At 46.4% G+C, this 14070-nt stretch overlaps 1 protein-coding gene across 1 annotated transcript in view; it reads left to right on the forward strand.

Annotated features, from left to right (window-relative positions):
* The window catches only part of LOC113409515 (neuropeptide S receptor-like), a 93857-nt gene extending 80229 nt beyond the window's left edge, over positions 1–13628 (forward strand). The window contains exons 3-5 of the mRNA XM_029914221.1: positions 7801–7890; positions 13174–13357; positions 13538–13628. Coding sequence (XP_029770081.1) covers positions 7801–7890; positions 13174–13357; positions 13538–13628 — 365 coding nt within the window. The remainder of the gene's footprint in view (positions 1–7800; positions 7891–13173; positions 13358–13537) is intronic.
* Positions 13629–14070: the final 442 nt, after the last annotated feature.

Raw genomic sequence — 14070 nt, forward strand, 5'->3', positions numbered from 1 at the left:
GTGCAGGCTCTGGTATGGGGCCAGAGATGAGGGATTTGGGGTGCAGGAGAGGGTTCCAGGCTGGGGCTGAAGGTTTCAGAGTGCAGGAGGGGGCTCCGGGCTGGAATCGAGGATTTGGAGGACAGGAGGGGGATCAGGGCTGGGGCAGAGGGTTGGGGCACGGGTGGGGGTGTGGGCAGCACTTACCTCAAGCAGCTCCCGGAAGCAGGGACATGTCCTCCCTCCGGCTCCTACGAGGAGGCATGGCCAGGCGGCTCTGCGCACTGCCCCGCTCACAGGCGCTGCCCCTGCAGCTCCCATTGGCCATGGTTCCCGGCCAATGGGCTGGGAGCTGCGGAGTCAGCGCTCTGGGAGGAGGGGACGGAGGCAACGTGCAGATTACAGAGCCGCCTTGCTGCGCCTCCGCCAGCAACAGCAGGGACGGGGAGTTGCTTGCAGGGAGGCTCATCTCAGGCGGCTCCCCGTCCCTGCTATTGCTGGCGGAGGTGCAGCCAGGTAGCTCTTCAGGCATGCTACATCCATCTGTAGGCACCACCCTCAGCAGCTCCCATTGGCCGCAGTTCCCGGCCAATGGGCTGGGAGCAGCTGAGTCAGCACTCGGGGAGGAAAGGGGGACAGAGGCAGCATGCACAGCTGCCTGGCTGCACCTCTGCCAGCAACAACAGGGACGGGGAGCCACTTGCGGGGAGCCGCCTGTGAGCACCCCCCACGGACCTCAAAATTTTTACCGTGGACACTTGTGTCAGTGTACAGACCCGTTGCCGACCCCTGGCCAGGTCCAATTTCTTCAACAAAAAGAAGCGCAGAGGGGATGTTTCATCTTATATTTTACCACTTGAATTATTCAGTTCCTCACACATTCCCTCAGGCCCCTTTAAATGGGTAAAAACTAGAGCAACATAAAAGAGCCCTGAAAGATGGAGGAGGATTCCTTCAGAGCAGCCACTGTTAAAGCCTGCCATAAGGATGTCTCCTGAGGACCTTCTGGCAACCCCTTGTGTGTGCGCACAGGGGCGGATACCAGGGAACAATGAGGGGATAAGAGAGGCATGCAAGGGTGGGACCCCAACACACAGCATTTCAGAGCTTCTGAGCAGCACTGGAGCCCAGAGGGTAGCCCGAGGAGGCTGCTATTACCTAGATATGTCTCCAGTGCTGTCTAAGTTACACCAAGGTCCTCTCTGATTGTTGGCGCAGCCCATGATTGGGAGGGTGCAGAGCTGGTTTAAAGCCATCGTAGCAACCTCTCCCTCTAGACTGCGACTTTGTGGTGCTCTCAGAGGTGCAGCACAGGATCTCACTTTGTATACAGAATGGGGCAAGTGTTCTGGAAAAATATTTTATTCACAAAGAATTCACTGTTGGTTGACCTTAAACTCTCCATGAACTGTCTTCTGGCAGCAGAAACCATTAGAACCCTTTAGCCAAGTGATGAGAGTACTCAACTGGGAGGTAGGAGACCAGGATTCAATGCCCTCCTCTGCCTGAGATGGAGCAGGGATTAGAACTTGGTTCTTCCCCCATTGTAGGAGAGTGCCCTATTCACTGATCTATGGGTATTTGGGGGGCAGAACCGGCTCAGCCTCTCCTGTTGAAGCAGTTCCATATTTTATAAGCAGTCAATGGAATAGGGGGACTGGAATCCGGGTCTCCCACATCCTAAGTGAGTGTGCTAACCCCACCAGGGTAGAGTCATTCACAAACTCCTTCCTAGCCCAAAGACTATGAATGACTATGAATTGCCATTATGAAAACAGATAAGCAGACTTCAAAGTAGATCTCTCCAATTATCTTGGTTTGTTGTCTAATCAGTTGAAAGTGACAGAGGAGGAGGAAGACCTGAGTGTATTGGTTGATCACAGGATGACTTTGGGCCATCAATATGATGGGGCCAAGAAAAAGGTTAATGCAGTCCCAGGATGCATTAGGCGAGGTATTTCCAATAAAGACAGGGAAGTGTTAGTACCATTATACAAGGCACTAGTGAGACCTCATCTGGAATACTGCGTGCAATCCTGGTCTCCCATGTTTAAGAAAGATGAATTCAAACTGAAACAGGTGCAGAGAAGGGCTCCTAGGATGATCCGAGGAATGGAAAACCTACCTTACGAGAGGAGGCTCAAAGAGGTTGGCTTGTTTAGCCTAAACCAAACAAAGGCTAAGGGGAGACATGATTGCTGTCTATAAATACAGAGGGATAAATACCAGGGAGGGAGAGGAGTTATTTAAGTTAAGTGCCAATGTGAACACATGAATAAATGGATATGAACTGGCCATCAACAAGTTTAGGCTTGAAATTAGATGACTGTTTCTACCCATCAGAAGAGTGAAATTCTGGAACAGACCTCCAAGGGGAGGGGGGGAAGGGGGAACTTAACTGGCTTCAAGACTGAGCTTGATGAGTTTATGGAGGGCATGGTCTAATGGGACTGCCTATGCATGTGGCCCATTGGCGACTGCCAGTAGCAAAAATCCCCAATGGCTGGAGACAGGATATTAGATGGGGAGGGCTCTGAGTTACTACAGAGAATTCTTTCCCAGGTATCTATCTGGTGGGTCTTGCTCATATGCTCAGGGTCTGACTGATCGCCATATTTGGGGTCAAGAAGGACTCTTCCCCTGGGTCAGATTGGCAGAAACCCTGGGGGGTTTTCACCTTCCTCCACAGCTTGGGGCATGGGTCACTTTACTCATGGGGGAATTCTGCGCCATTGCTCATGCACAGAATTCATATCCTGTGCAGATTTTTTTGCTTCCCCACAGAAAAATCATTTTGATGAAGAAGCAAAGGGAAGCCACAAGAGTAGTCATGTGACCCTCCCCAGCAGTATGTTTTGGGTGCCCAGGGCAGCTGGCAGAGTGGTAAATCACTGTGGGGCAGGGGATGAGACTGGGGAAGACCCAGCTGGTGGTTCCTACCCTGCACCGGGCTTAGCTGCTAGTCCCGGCTGGGCAAGACAGGACTTCCTCTCCCCCTGCACAGCATCCGGGGCTGGGTCAGACCCACCCCCAGATTTTTCCCCAGGCTACAAGAAGCTCTGCACCCCCCCCACCCCACTTCCTGCACCCATTACTCCTCAGCTGCAGGAGGAAGTATCACTGTACAGGGAGCTGCTCCCCCATCCGCCTAACTGCCATGCAGCCAGACCCCCTCATATGCAAAGCCTCCTGCTGAGCCTCACCCCCTATACCCAGAAGCCCCCCTACCAAGCCCCACTCCCCCTGCACCTGGAACACCAACGAGCCACCAGCACCCAGATCCCCATACCACATCAAGCCCCACTCCCCCAGCATCTGGACCCCCCCCCCACTGAACCTCCCATACCCAGGCCCCCCTGCCAAGCTCTATCCCCCCTGCACCCAGAACCCCCCTTCCACTGAGCCCCAACCACTTTCACCTGGACCCCCCGCAGAGTCCCATTACCATTGCACGCAGAACCCCCACAACAAGCCCCTGTGCATCTAGATCCCCCACTGAGCCATCCACACCCACATTACCCCACACAGAACCCTCCCAACCCACATCTGGCTCCCCGCCACACTTGGATCCTCCTGGGCTGAGCCTGCCTGCCCACACCTGGTGCACCTGGCATGGAGGGGCAGGGCCCTGGTATGTTTCTGGGGCAGGCCCGGTCCTTGCGCTGTGTCAGGGTTGGGTGTAACCTCACCATTGAGTCCATGTCCCGGGGGGAGCTGCAAAGTGATCTCCCATCTCTGTGCAGCCAGTAGCCTGTGCTCCCTAATGCCATGCTGGAGTCTCCACATTTATTTGACAAATAAAATTTACAGAATTTTGAGATATGTGCAGAACTTTTAATTTTTTGGTGCAGAATTTTTAATTTTGGGCACAGAATTCCCTCAGGAGTAGTCACTTACAGGTTTAAACTAGTGTAAACTGAAGTCTTTAAACCATGACTTGAGGATTTCAGTAACTCAGCCAGAAGTTATGGGTCTATTTCAGGAGTGGGTAGGCAAGGTTCTGTGGCCTGCAATGTGCAGGAGGTCAGACTAGATAATCATGATGGTCCCTTCTGGCCTTAAAGTCTATGAGAATTCATAGGCAAAGTGACATTTTTGTACTGAGTCCTTCCCTAAACATGAGACAATGAACAAGACACTGGCCAGGAACTCAGGAGAAGTGGGATCTATCCTCAGTTCCACCACTGATCTGCTCTGTGACCTCGGGCAAATCACTTCAACTTTGTGCCTTAGTTCTCCTCCCTGACCCCCATCTATAAAATGGGGATACTGATACTTACCTCTCTTGTAAAGCACTTTGAGATCTCCTGATAATAAGAGCTAAGTATCAAATTCTGATCCTGCAATTAGCTCCAAACAACCAGAGCTCTTTGTAGGTGCAGAGGTCATTGCAGGACCCCAGGGCCTTAGTTAAGTTCACTGCACCTCATAGTCTCAAAGATTATTCTATTTTCCTCTTCTCTCCCCACCTGTAGTGTCATTTACTTCATTGTGATTCGAACCATATGGATGAAGAGTAAACCTCATGCTGCGATTATTTCCAACTGTACTGGTGAGTCTAGACTTTAGAGATGGGCCAAAGCCATAAAATTCTGATGTGGATCTTCTAACTTTTGATCCCCTTAAGTTTGAGAGCATCTGAACTCAGTCTTGGTATGATCCCAATGTCTAATTATTATTATTGAAGGAATTGTTTTCTTTTAATAGCTGTTTGCACAAATAGGTTAGAAATGAGTTGTGAACAATTTCCTCTTTCCTTGGACAGATAGCCCATTTTCACAGGGGATAGATGAGAAAAAAGTGAGATCCCTTATTCCCTCTAAAGCTTCCATGCCTAGAACCAACTCTTTTTTACAATACTTTTGCTACATTTTGATATGCCTTTGCACTTCTGGATTCCAGTCAGCATCAGAAATACCCAAATGCAAAAGTAACAGAGACATGTTCTCCTGGGGTTTCTATCCCTATTCTGTAGGCCAAAGAGACTCAGACTGTTCTGATGTGATTTGGAAAAGTGAGAGTTTTTGGGAAGCTATTTGCTCTGAACCCAAACTACCAGCCACTGGATGTTTCCTACTCACTAGCTGTCACCATCTTACTCATTCCCCTACTCACAACAGTACATGCAATGAAATAATCAATTAACCCTGAAGCTTAAGTGGAACCACAGTACTGAGATAGGAAGGAGAGCTATGATTTAATAAAACCAAAAATGTGTAGTCAGTGACACCACCTGAATTGCAGTTCCAATTACACATAGGCCATTGCTGTTTCTGGAGATTTACCTTCAACTCATATTTCAAATTGTTTGTAATTATATTTTATTACTAATTGTAACATAATCTGAATGCCTGGATGGGAGCGGGATTTTATTATTATACCACTCTGATGTGCACACTCTAGGTTACCAATAATAAAATTATGCATCCAAAATTTGCACACACCTTTTTAATGCTAGCAGATCCCACACTGACATGCATAAATCAGGTACATTCAGCTATGCAAACTTGAATATATAAATATACAGAAGTTTGCCCATTTATACATGAGCAATGAACACTTATGGGTTAGAATCATGACATGATGATGCTTCCACAATCAACATTGCATCATAATTATCAAACCTACCAATCACAAAACTTGCAAAGATTTCCTTCCCCTCAGCAAGTCTGAGCATTCATAATGTAACAAGGCTCAGGTAGCCTGGAAAGATAAATCCATCTTCTCATCTAAGAGGTATAGTCTCCTTTTTCGGCTAGTCCTTAACTCCCATTAACATTAATATGAGCTAGTTCAACTTCCAGATGGGATCTTTCACTGGCTACAAAGCCATCTTGATCCTTTTTACCAGTTACACCAACTATGTAGCCTCAACAAGCTCTTGCTGTAAGATGTGCAGAAGACATTAATATACACAGTCTCCCATTACCAAAGAGATCATTAAAGTTTCACTTCTAAGCTGAGGCTACACAAGACAAGAGGTCAGTTAATAAATATGATCCCAAAATGTGTTTATTATATTGAATGTAACTAATTTTACCTTAGAGTTGCCATGGACCAGGCTGTAGCTGGTCTGGGCTAGTAGTCAGAGCCGGAGTCAGGTGTGGTGGGCACAGCAGGCATCCAGGTTGGAGAATGAAGCCAAGGGTCTGCTCCAGATTCAACTGCCAATCACCACAGCCAGGGGTCAAGTCAGAGTCAGAACCAGGAATCAAAGCTGAAGGTCAGAGTGGAGTCTGGGTTAGACTAAATGCCAAAACCAACATTTAAGCCAGAGTCTGGGTCAGCAGTTGGAGGCCAGGATCAAAGCCAGGAATGGTAACTGGTGATTGGAGATGAGACATAAGGGCAGGAAATGGAGACGAGATAACGACCAAGCATGGAGCAGGAGCACAGTGGGAACAGGACCAAAGGCAGGAGGGAGGCAGGAACAGAGCAAAAATCATGAACAAGGTTGGGTGCAGGAGAACAAGCAGGGTTGAATGCAGCTACAAGAAGAAATCACCTTGTAGCTGAAAGAAACTTCCTGTCCCATCTTCTGGCCTAAATAGCGTGGTTGGACCAACCAGTGCAGCCGGGCAATCCACCAATCAGGGCTCCTGTGGGCGGAGCCTTGGCTGAGGCTATAGTCGTACTAGCTTCTTATCCCAACCAGTTTCAGCAGACCCTGGGTGTAGGCCAGGATGTAGAAGCTGTCTGGTGGGGGCTCAGGCTGGGTTCAAACCCTGTGACATCACAACAGTGACAAAAGAAAAATGGATAATCACAGAGAAATCATGTATATTATAGTAATCACTCTGGTGTCATTCAATTATAGCTCTTGATTTTCCTCTCAGTTACCGTAGTGTGTTTTCCACAGAGTTGCACCTGATTTACACCACTGTAACTGAGAAGAGAGTCAGGTTCATGGCTTCTAAATTCAGGCACATTTCGTTTCTGAGAAGCTGTTCAACAAAAGTCCCTTTTAATTATTATTAAACAAACATGAATAAGGGAAAATGTATGATTGATTACCTAAGGGATAAAAAAGAGAAAAGGATTATTTAAGGGAACTGAGAACAGAGCTTTTTAAAATTCTTCTCAATAAAATGCATTTAAGAAATGAATAGTAATTGTATTTTTCAAGGTCTTTTTTTAATTTCTAACACCTTTCACAAAATATCACATGTAAAGTAGCATTGTTGCTGCTGCGTAAGTGGTTACCAGGGCCAAGATTTTCAAAAGTGACTAGTGATTTTGGGTGGCTCAGTTTTTGGCTGCCCAACCTGAGATGTACCTGCCCCAAAAATCAGTACAAAAAGTCAAAATCTCAATGAAAATTTTTTGAATGTATAAAACAAAACTAATAATCCAAAGAAAAAAATATACAGATTGGGTCAACGTAAATATTTCATTTTGATAATTCTGAAATGTTTTGTTTAATTTTTGACCTTTTTTATTTTTAAACTTTTTTTTAGTATAAATTAATTAAATTTTCAAGATGAAAACTCATTTTGAACCAGAAAAAAACACTTAACATTTCAAAAATGTCAAAATGGCGACTGATAATTTTGAAACTTTTGTCCAAAAAAGTTTGAAATAGGAAAATCCATCACATCTCTGATCCTTTCCTGGGAAGTTTTGGTTTTGATGAATCAGCATTTTTGAAAATTAAAAACGTTTTTCAGAAGATTCCTATCCAGTTCTAGTGCTGAGCATCTGATGGACGTTGATTTCAATTAGTGGAAGGTTGGCCCGATTCTATAACTCCATTGATCCCTGCATTTCCTGCTAGTTAATCGGAAGTCCTGCATTTAACCTTTCTCCCTCTTATTTCCCCAGATGGCAGATTCTGTGCCAGCTACACCCATCGAGGGATCATATCAAAGGCTAAAGTTAAAGCTATCAAGTACAGCATTGTAATTATTCTTGGTAAGTGAAAACCATACAGTCGGTAGCTATATAGGTAAAGAGAATGAAAAGTGCTGGTATAGATAAGAGAGGGATTTGACTGACTGTAATCCAGAATTTTGGTTACAATGTATTTATGGAAGAACTGCTCTTTTAGCTATAGACAATATAAATGGTTCATCAGCAAATAGTAAAGATATTTAGAAAATGTTTAATTGTGAATGACTTTAACTTGGAATTGTATTTGTCCAGTGTATGTGTATTATTACTTCCACAATGGCATGTGTCTTCATTGTGCTTTACAGACAAATAAAATACAGGTCCCTAACACAAACTAGTTTCCACCCTTACAGGTCTAAACATGCACCCCTTAGAGACAAGGGCCCATAGTGCAGGATGTAGGGGTGCTGTTGCACCCCCTGGCTTGAAGCGGTTTCCATCATATATAGGGTTTACACTTTGGTTCAATGGCTCTCAGCACCCCCACTATACACATTGCTCCAGCACCCCTGTAAGGGCCAGATCCTCAGCTGAAATAAGCTGATGTAGCACCATTGACTTCAATGGAACAAAACAGGTTACATCAGCTGCAGATGAGTCTCAAAGTGTCCCCGACTTCAACAGGAGCAGCAGCAACTCCAGTAGTCACCGGTTAATTGAGCTCATTATGTCCATAACATTCAGCGGAATAATTCCAGATCCTCTTCAGGGCTGACTATGGTGCCACAGTAGCAATAGGTAAAGAGGGTGCCCCTAGGCCCTGCCGCCAGCACTGCAGCGGGGCTAAGGCAGGCTTATTGCCCGCCCTCGCTCCGCACCGTTCCCAGAGTGGCTGGCATGTCCCTGCAGCCCCTGAAAGGGGGTCTCCACACGTTGCCCTGGCTTGAGCGCCAACTCCGCAGCTCCCATTGTCCGGGAACTGCGACCAATGGGAGCTGCGCGGGGGGGGGCGGTGCCTATGGGCAGTGGCATGCAGAGACCCTCTGGGCCCCCTGCCTAGGAGCCGCTGCCAGAGTGGTGTGCCGGTTGCTTTCGTGAGCTGCCCGAGGTAAGCACTGACCCCCTCCTGCACCCCAACCCCCTGTCCCAGCCTACAGCCCACACTCCACACCCATGCCCGCACTCAAACTCCCTCCCAGAGCCTGACCCTGCACTCCCTCCCACACCTAAACTCCCTCCCAGGGCCTGCACCCTGCACCCCCTCCCACACCCCAACCCCCTGGCCCAGCCTGGTGAAAGTGAGTGAGGGTGGGGGAGAGTAAGCAAAGGAGGGAGGGGGGATGGAATGAGCAGGGGGTGGGGCCTCAGAGAAGGGGCGGGACAGGGGGATGGTCTTTGCGCGATTAGACAGGTCTTTGGGTTTGTGCGATTAGACAGTTGGCAACCCTACCGGGGGGGCACATGTGGAAGCCCTGGCCGTGCCGGAAGAGTATGCCCAGCAGTGCAACTGGCAGCTCGCTGGGCACCAGCCAGCGCAGGCGCAGCAACACCCCCCCTCAAATGTCAGGCGGACACTGACTGCTCTGCCCAGGGGCCCGGAATTGCTGTCGGCGGGGCCGCAGAGCCAGATGTTAGAATGAAAGTTCCACATGGACTCATTTGCAAAGGAAGGATTTTAACTAGCACTTTAAGGGTAGAGCCCAGAGGATGACTTTTCCCAAAGGTGATGTAGTGGAAACACACTGAGTTTTGATCTCTCTGATACGTTCAACTCCTTTCTAGAATGAGATTTTCTACTTTATCAAAGTATCATCTGACCTCATCCTCAAAGGAAACCTGCACAACGCTTTCAAAAGACAAGCCTGGGAGCTTAAATCCATAACTTTGCTAGACACTAAAAATCAGGGACTGAATAGATAGATACTGGGTTTATGGCTTATTATAATAATTTGTAACCCACTAACAACTTTCCACCCACCCCTTTCCTCCCTATGACTGTAGGGATGTGAACAGGCCACTTCACCTTGAATGGTTCCTTGAAATATGTGTTAACTACTTAGGCTAAACAATCTGTTCCATATTGTATTGAGCTATGACACTCTGATTAAGTTTCCCAAACTGGAAAAACAGCTTTGTGTAAGTTCAAAAGCTTGTCTCTCTCTCTCACCAACAGAAGTTGGTCTAATAAAAAATATTACCTCACCCACCTTGTCTCTCCTTACCCTCAGTCATTTAAAAAGAACTCTGTGAATGTTTAATAATGGAGGTAGTTGATGGATGTGTATGGTTGTGGCTCCATTGGATACAACTCTTCTCATTTATCTGATCTGCCCCCATCTCTCTCTGCATAGACCTACATGGTTATCTCAGAGTTCTGCTCTGTAGTGTGCAATCATCTACTTCCCCACTTCCTGAACAATGGAACTCTGCTGGTGGCACCTGCGTTCAGAGCCTTCCACAATCCTTGCTTGTGCTGAAGTCTTTTGTTCTTCATGAGTGAATATCGGATTTATGTATTACCATTTAAATTAACAAGCACGTTGGAAGATTAAATGGTTGACATCGTCTGGTTTGAGACCTCTTTTGGAGATATTTACACCCCACAGTGTTCCTGATTAATATGTGAGGCATACACAATTCATGCATAAAAAGATACCGTGAAAACCACTGTACTTCGACTTCATTTTCTACTGTTCTATCTGCTGTGACTAAGAAGTGAAGACATCTGGGAAGCAGGGGGTAAAGAGAGAAAAGTTTAGCACTCTGATTCAATGCTAGAAGCATGCTGATTGCCCAAATGGGAACAGTGAGCTTTCCCTACCTCACTGCATAGCGGAGGTCTTGGTGCAGGTGTCGTTCTGCATTCATTTCCCAGGGAAACAAAATTATATTAGTGGAATGATGATGCTGACACTGCATGGAGATAAATAAAGGCTGCAGCACCCAGGGCTTGAGATTAGCCGGTAGTGCTACACAGGAAGACAATTGTAGCCATTTACTTATACAGCTGACACCCACGCCTGCATCTACAGATGGGTATTTTCATGGTAGCATACTCAGAGATGCACATACCCTTTCTCTTCAAGCACAGCATTTATACTGACATATTTTGTGGAAAAAACTATACAGTAGTTGCTTGTTTCATTGTTTAGTGCTAGCGTTTGCAATTACCAAAAACATTTGTCTGAATCATGCTTTTCACAAGAACAGAATCACAGCTATTTTTTTAAACTCATCTGTGTGGCAATCAGGGCCGGCTCCAGGCTCCAGCTTAACAAGCAGGTGCTTGGGGCGGCCAAGGGAGAGGGGCGGCACCTGCGGCAATTTGGGGGCGGCAGATCCCTCACTCCCTCTAGGAGCGAAAAACCTGCCACTGAACTGCTGCCGCCGATCGCGGCTTTTTTTTTTTTTCCCAATTGCCGCCGCAATCGCGATCACGGTTTATTTTTTGTTTTTTTTTTGCTTGGGGCGGCAGAAATGCTGGAGCCGGCCCTGGTGGCAATAAAAGAAAGCCTTTGTTACAGTCTACTGCCTCTACAAGGCTGTCCATAACAGCTGCTAACCTTATTGAATGTTGAAGCTTATGCTCATTAAAAAATGTCTGATTGGGATTTTCAAAGGAGACTCAGCAAGAAAGGTACATAAATCCCTTTGTACCATAGGCGTCGACTCCATGGGTGCACCCACCGGCCTAGACCAAGTGCACCCACTGGCAGAACGGGGGGTTGAGCTCCCCCAGGACCCGGAGGAAGCCAGTGCCTGTGCTTTGTACTTCACTGGATGTTGGGGAATTGAGGGTTAATACCCGGCATTATATATATATGAAGGAAAGCAGTTTGCTCATTCCTTGCATATCTTGAATGTGCTCAGACAAGGGTCAGCTGAGAAATACAACAACATTCAAAGGTGGCAAAATGTAAGCTCAGGATATGCATTTGAGGGCAGGTCTATGCTTCAAATAGTGCAGCGGCACAGCTGCACCAGTGCACCTATGCCTCTATAGCATTTCAGAGAAGACACTGCTACGCCAATGAGAGAAGCTCTTCAGTGTAGTTAATCCACCTCCGTGAGAGGCAGTAGCTATGTCGCTGGGAGAAGGTCTCCTGTTGACTTAGCGCTGTTGTAGCGTAGATTTTTCACACCCCATAGCGACGGAGCTATACCAATGTACGTTTATAGTGTAGCGCTTGCCTGAAATAACATTGTTTTGTTTTGAAGTATTCCTGGACATCGGGCAGCATGCTCTTTTCTGAGTGATATTCTGTAGGGGTGAATTTCCCCATTCCAATGGCTCCCCATAAATCTTGACTCAACACACTTTGGGCAGGTCCACACTGGGGCGGGGGATCGATCTAGGAAACGCAACTTCAGCTACGAGAATAGCGTAGCTGAAGTCGACGTTTCCTAGATCGAACTAAATTTACTTACTTCGGGTCCACGCGGCGCAGGCAGGCTCCCCCGTCAACAGCGCTTCCTCCTCTCGGCGAGCAGGAGTTCCGCAGTCGACGGGGGAGCGCTTCTGGGATCGATCTATTGTGTCCAGATGAGACGCGATAAATCGATCCCAGAAGATCGATCTCTACCCGCCGAATCAGGCGGGTAGTGTGGACCAGCCCTTTGTGTGGGGGGCACTACATGGGGGCTGGGTAGGACAGAATCCATCCTGCGGGCAAGGCAAGAGGTAATTTTGTAGCCTGTTAATATCTGCTGTGACAGCTCTGGACTGGAATAGGGGCCATGAACCATGCATGTTACATTATTGCAACCCTCCCTCTTCTTCTCCAAATCCTGCTTTCAGGGGTGGCCTATGCTGAACTGGCACAGAGGACTCCCATGCATTCATTCTGTAGCACCCTCCAGCCACTGTGCAGAACCACAGTGAGTCTGCTGTGGTTTGGAGTGAGAGTGCAGAAGAGAGTCTTGTCTCTTACCCTACGTGCATCTTGTAAACATAGTGCAGTTAACATGGGGTTAGTTTTGCGGTGACTGAGTTTACACTGGCTGTTCGCACAGGGGACCATTAGCACAACCATTCACTGTATTTGATGATGTTTTAATTGGCTATTTATCCTTATGATTATATTTCAGTTGTCTAGTTCTCTCATAATGCCTAGATGTGTCTAGGGGGACCACTTTATGAATACACTTACTGGAAGAATCACAATATTTTATGGTTATTACAATAAAAATAAAGGAGCAGATATATGAAGATCTAATAACTAATCCCTTAACTAGGACTTTTTAATAGGGAGAGAGACTCTTGCGTAAGCAAACATATATGTGGCCAATCTGTTTTATGGTAATCTTCTTAAATACTCACCCCATCTAACTTCAGCATTTTAAATCTCCCTCTCTCTTTTGCAGCATTTGTCCTCTGCTGGAGTCCTTACTTTCTCTTTGATATCCTGGACAACTTCAATGTACTCCCTCAGACCAAAAAACGCTTCTATGCATCTGTGATTATTCAAAATCTACCATCTTTAAACAGTGCCGTTAATCCCCTTATCTACTGCATCTTCAGCAACATCCTCTGCCGTCCTTTTTTTGGGTACTGCTTCGTTATTGCAGTAGTTGCTGTATATCACCTATTCTTCTTCCCTTAAAAAAAATTGAAATAAAATAAAATAAAAGGGAGGGGGGACATAAATACAATTTTTAAACTTTACCAATTGTGTGTAGATAATTCTATTTTTTTTATATTTTAATTTTTACCTCTTATTTCCTTTAGGAAAAGAAGAGCAAGAAACTTAGGGGGAACTTTCAAAGACCGAACTGATGGGCAGGAAATGCAGGCTGTGTCCAAGCCCGAATACATCTAGAGTGCATATATCAAGACCCCCGCTATTACTGCCTTGGGAATGCTGACATCTCATTCTTGCTCTGTAGCATATGGATTTCAGAATGGCATTGCAAATTCTTTCACTGTACACCCTATGGGCCAAATTCAGCCCTGGGATAAAGGAAAGTTGCATGCTCTTATGCCAAGACTGAATTTGGCTCTCTATTTCCAGAGAAGCTGTATCCAAGTACAGCTTGTATCCAAGCGGTGTACCTGAATGTAAATATATTTTATCTATCAGGATTTTCTATCTGTTTTTAAAGATTATCTTGTTGAAGCTATATACAGTTACCGGCTGATGTAACTTGTAAAGAGCATTTAGAGCTAATTACAGACGGGGCCTTATTTAATACATTTGCAATGAAGTGTTGGCATCATCGCAACTCAGCCCACATTTAATTTATTGGTGAGATTTTGGTTTC

This window comes from Terrapene carolina, unplaced genomic scaffold (genome assembly GCF_002925995.2).
Source record: "Terrapene carolina triunguis isolate 2854851 unplaced genomic scaffold, T_m_triunguis-2.0 Scaffold33723, whole genome shotgun sequence".
In the NCBI taxonomy this organism is placed as follows: domain Eukaryota; kingdom Metazoa; phylum Chordata; order Testudines; family Emydidae; genus Terrapene; species Terrapene triunguis.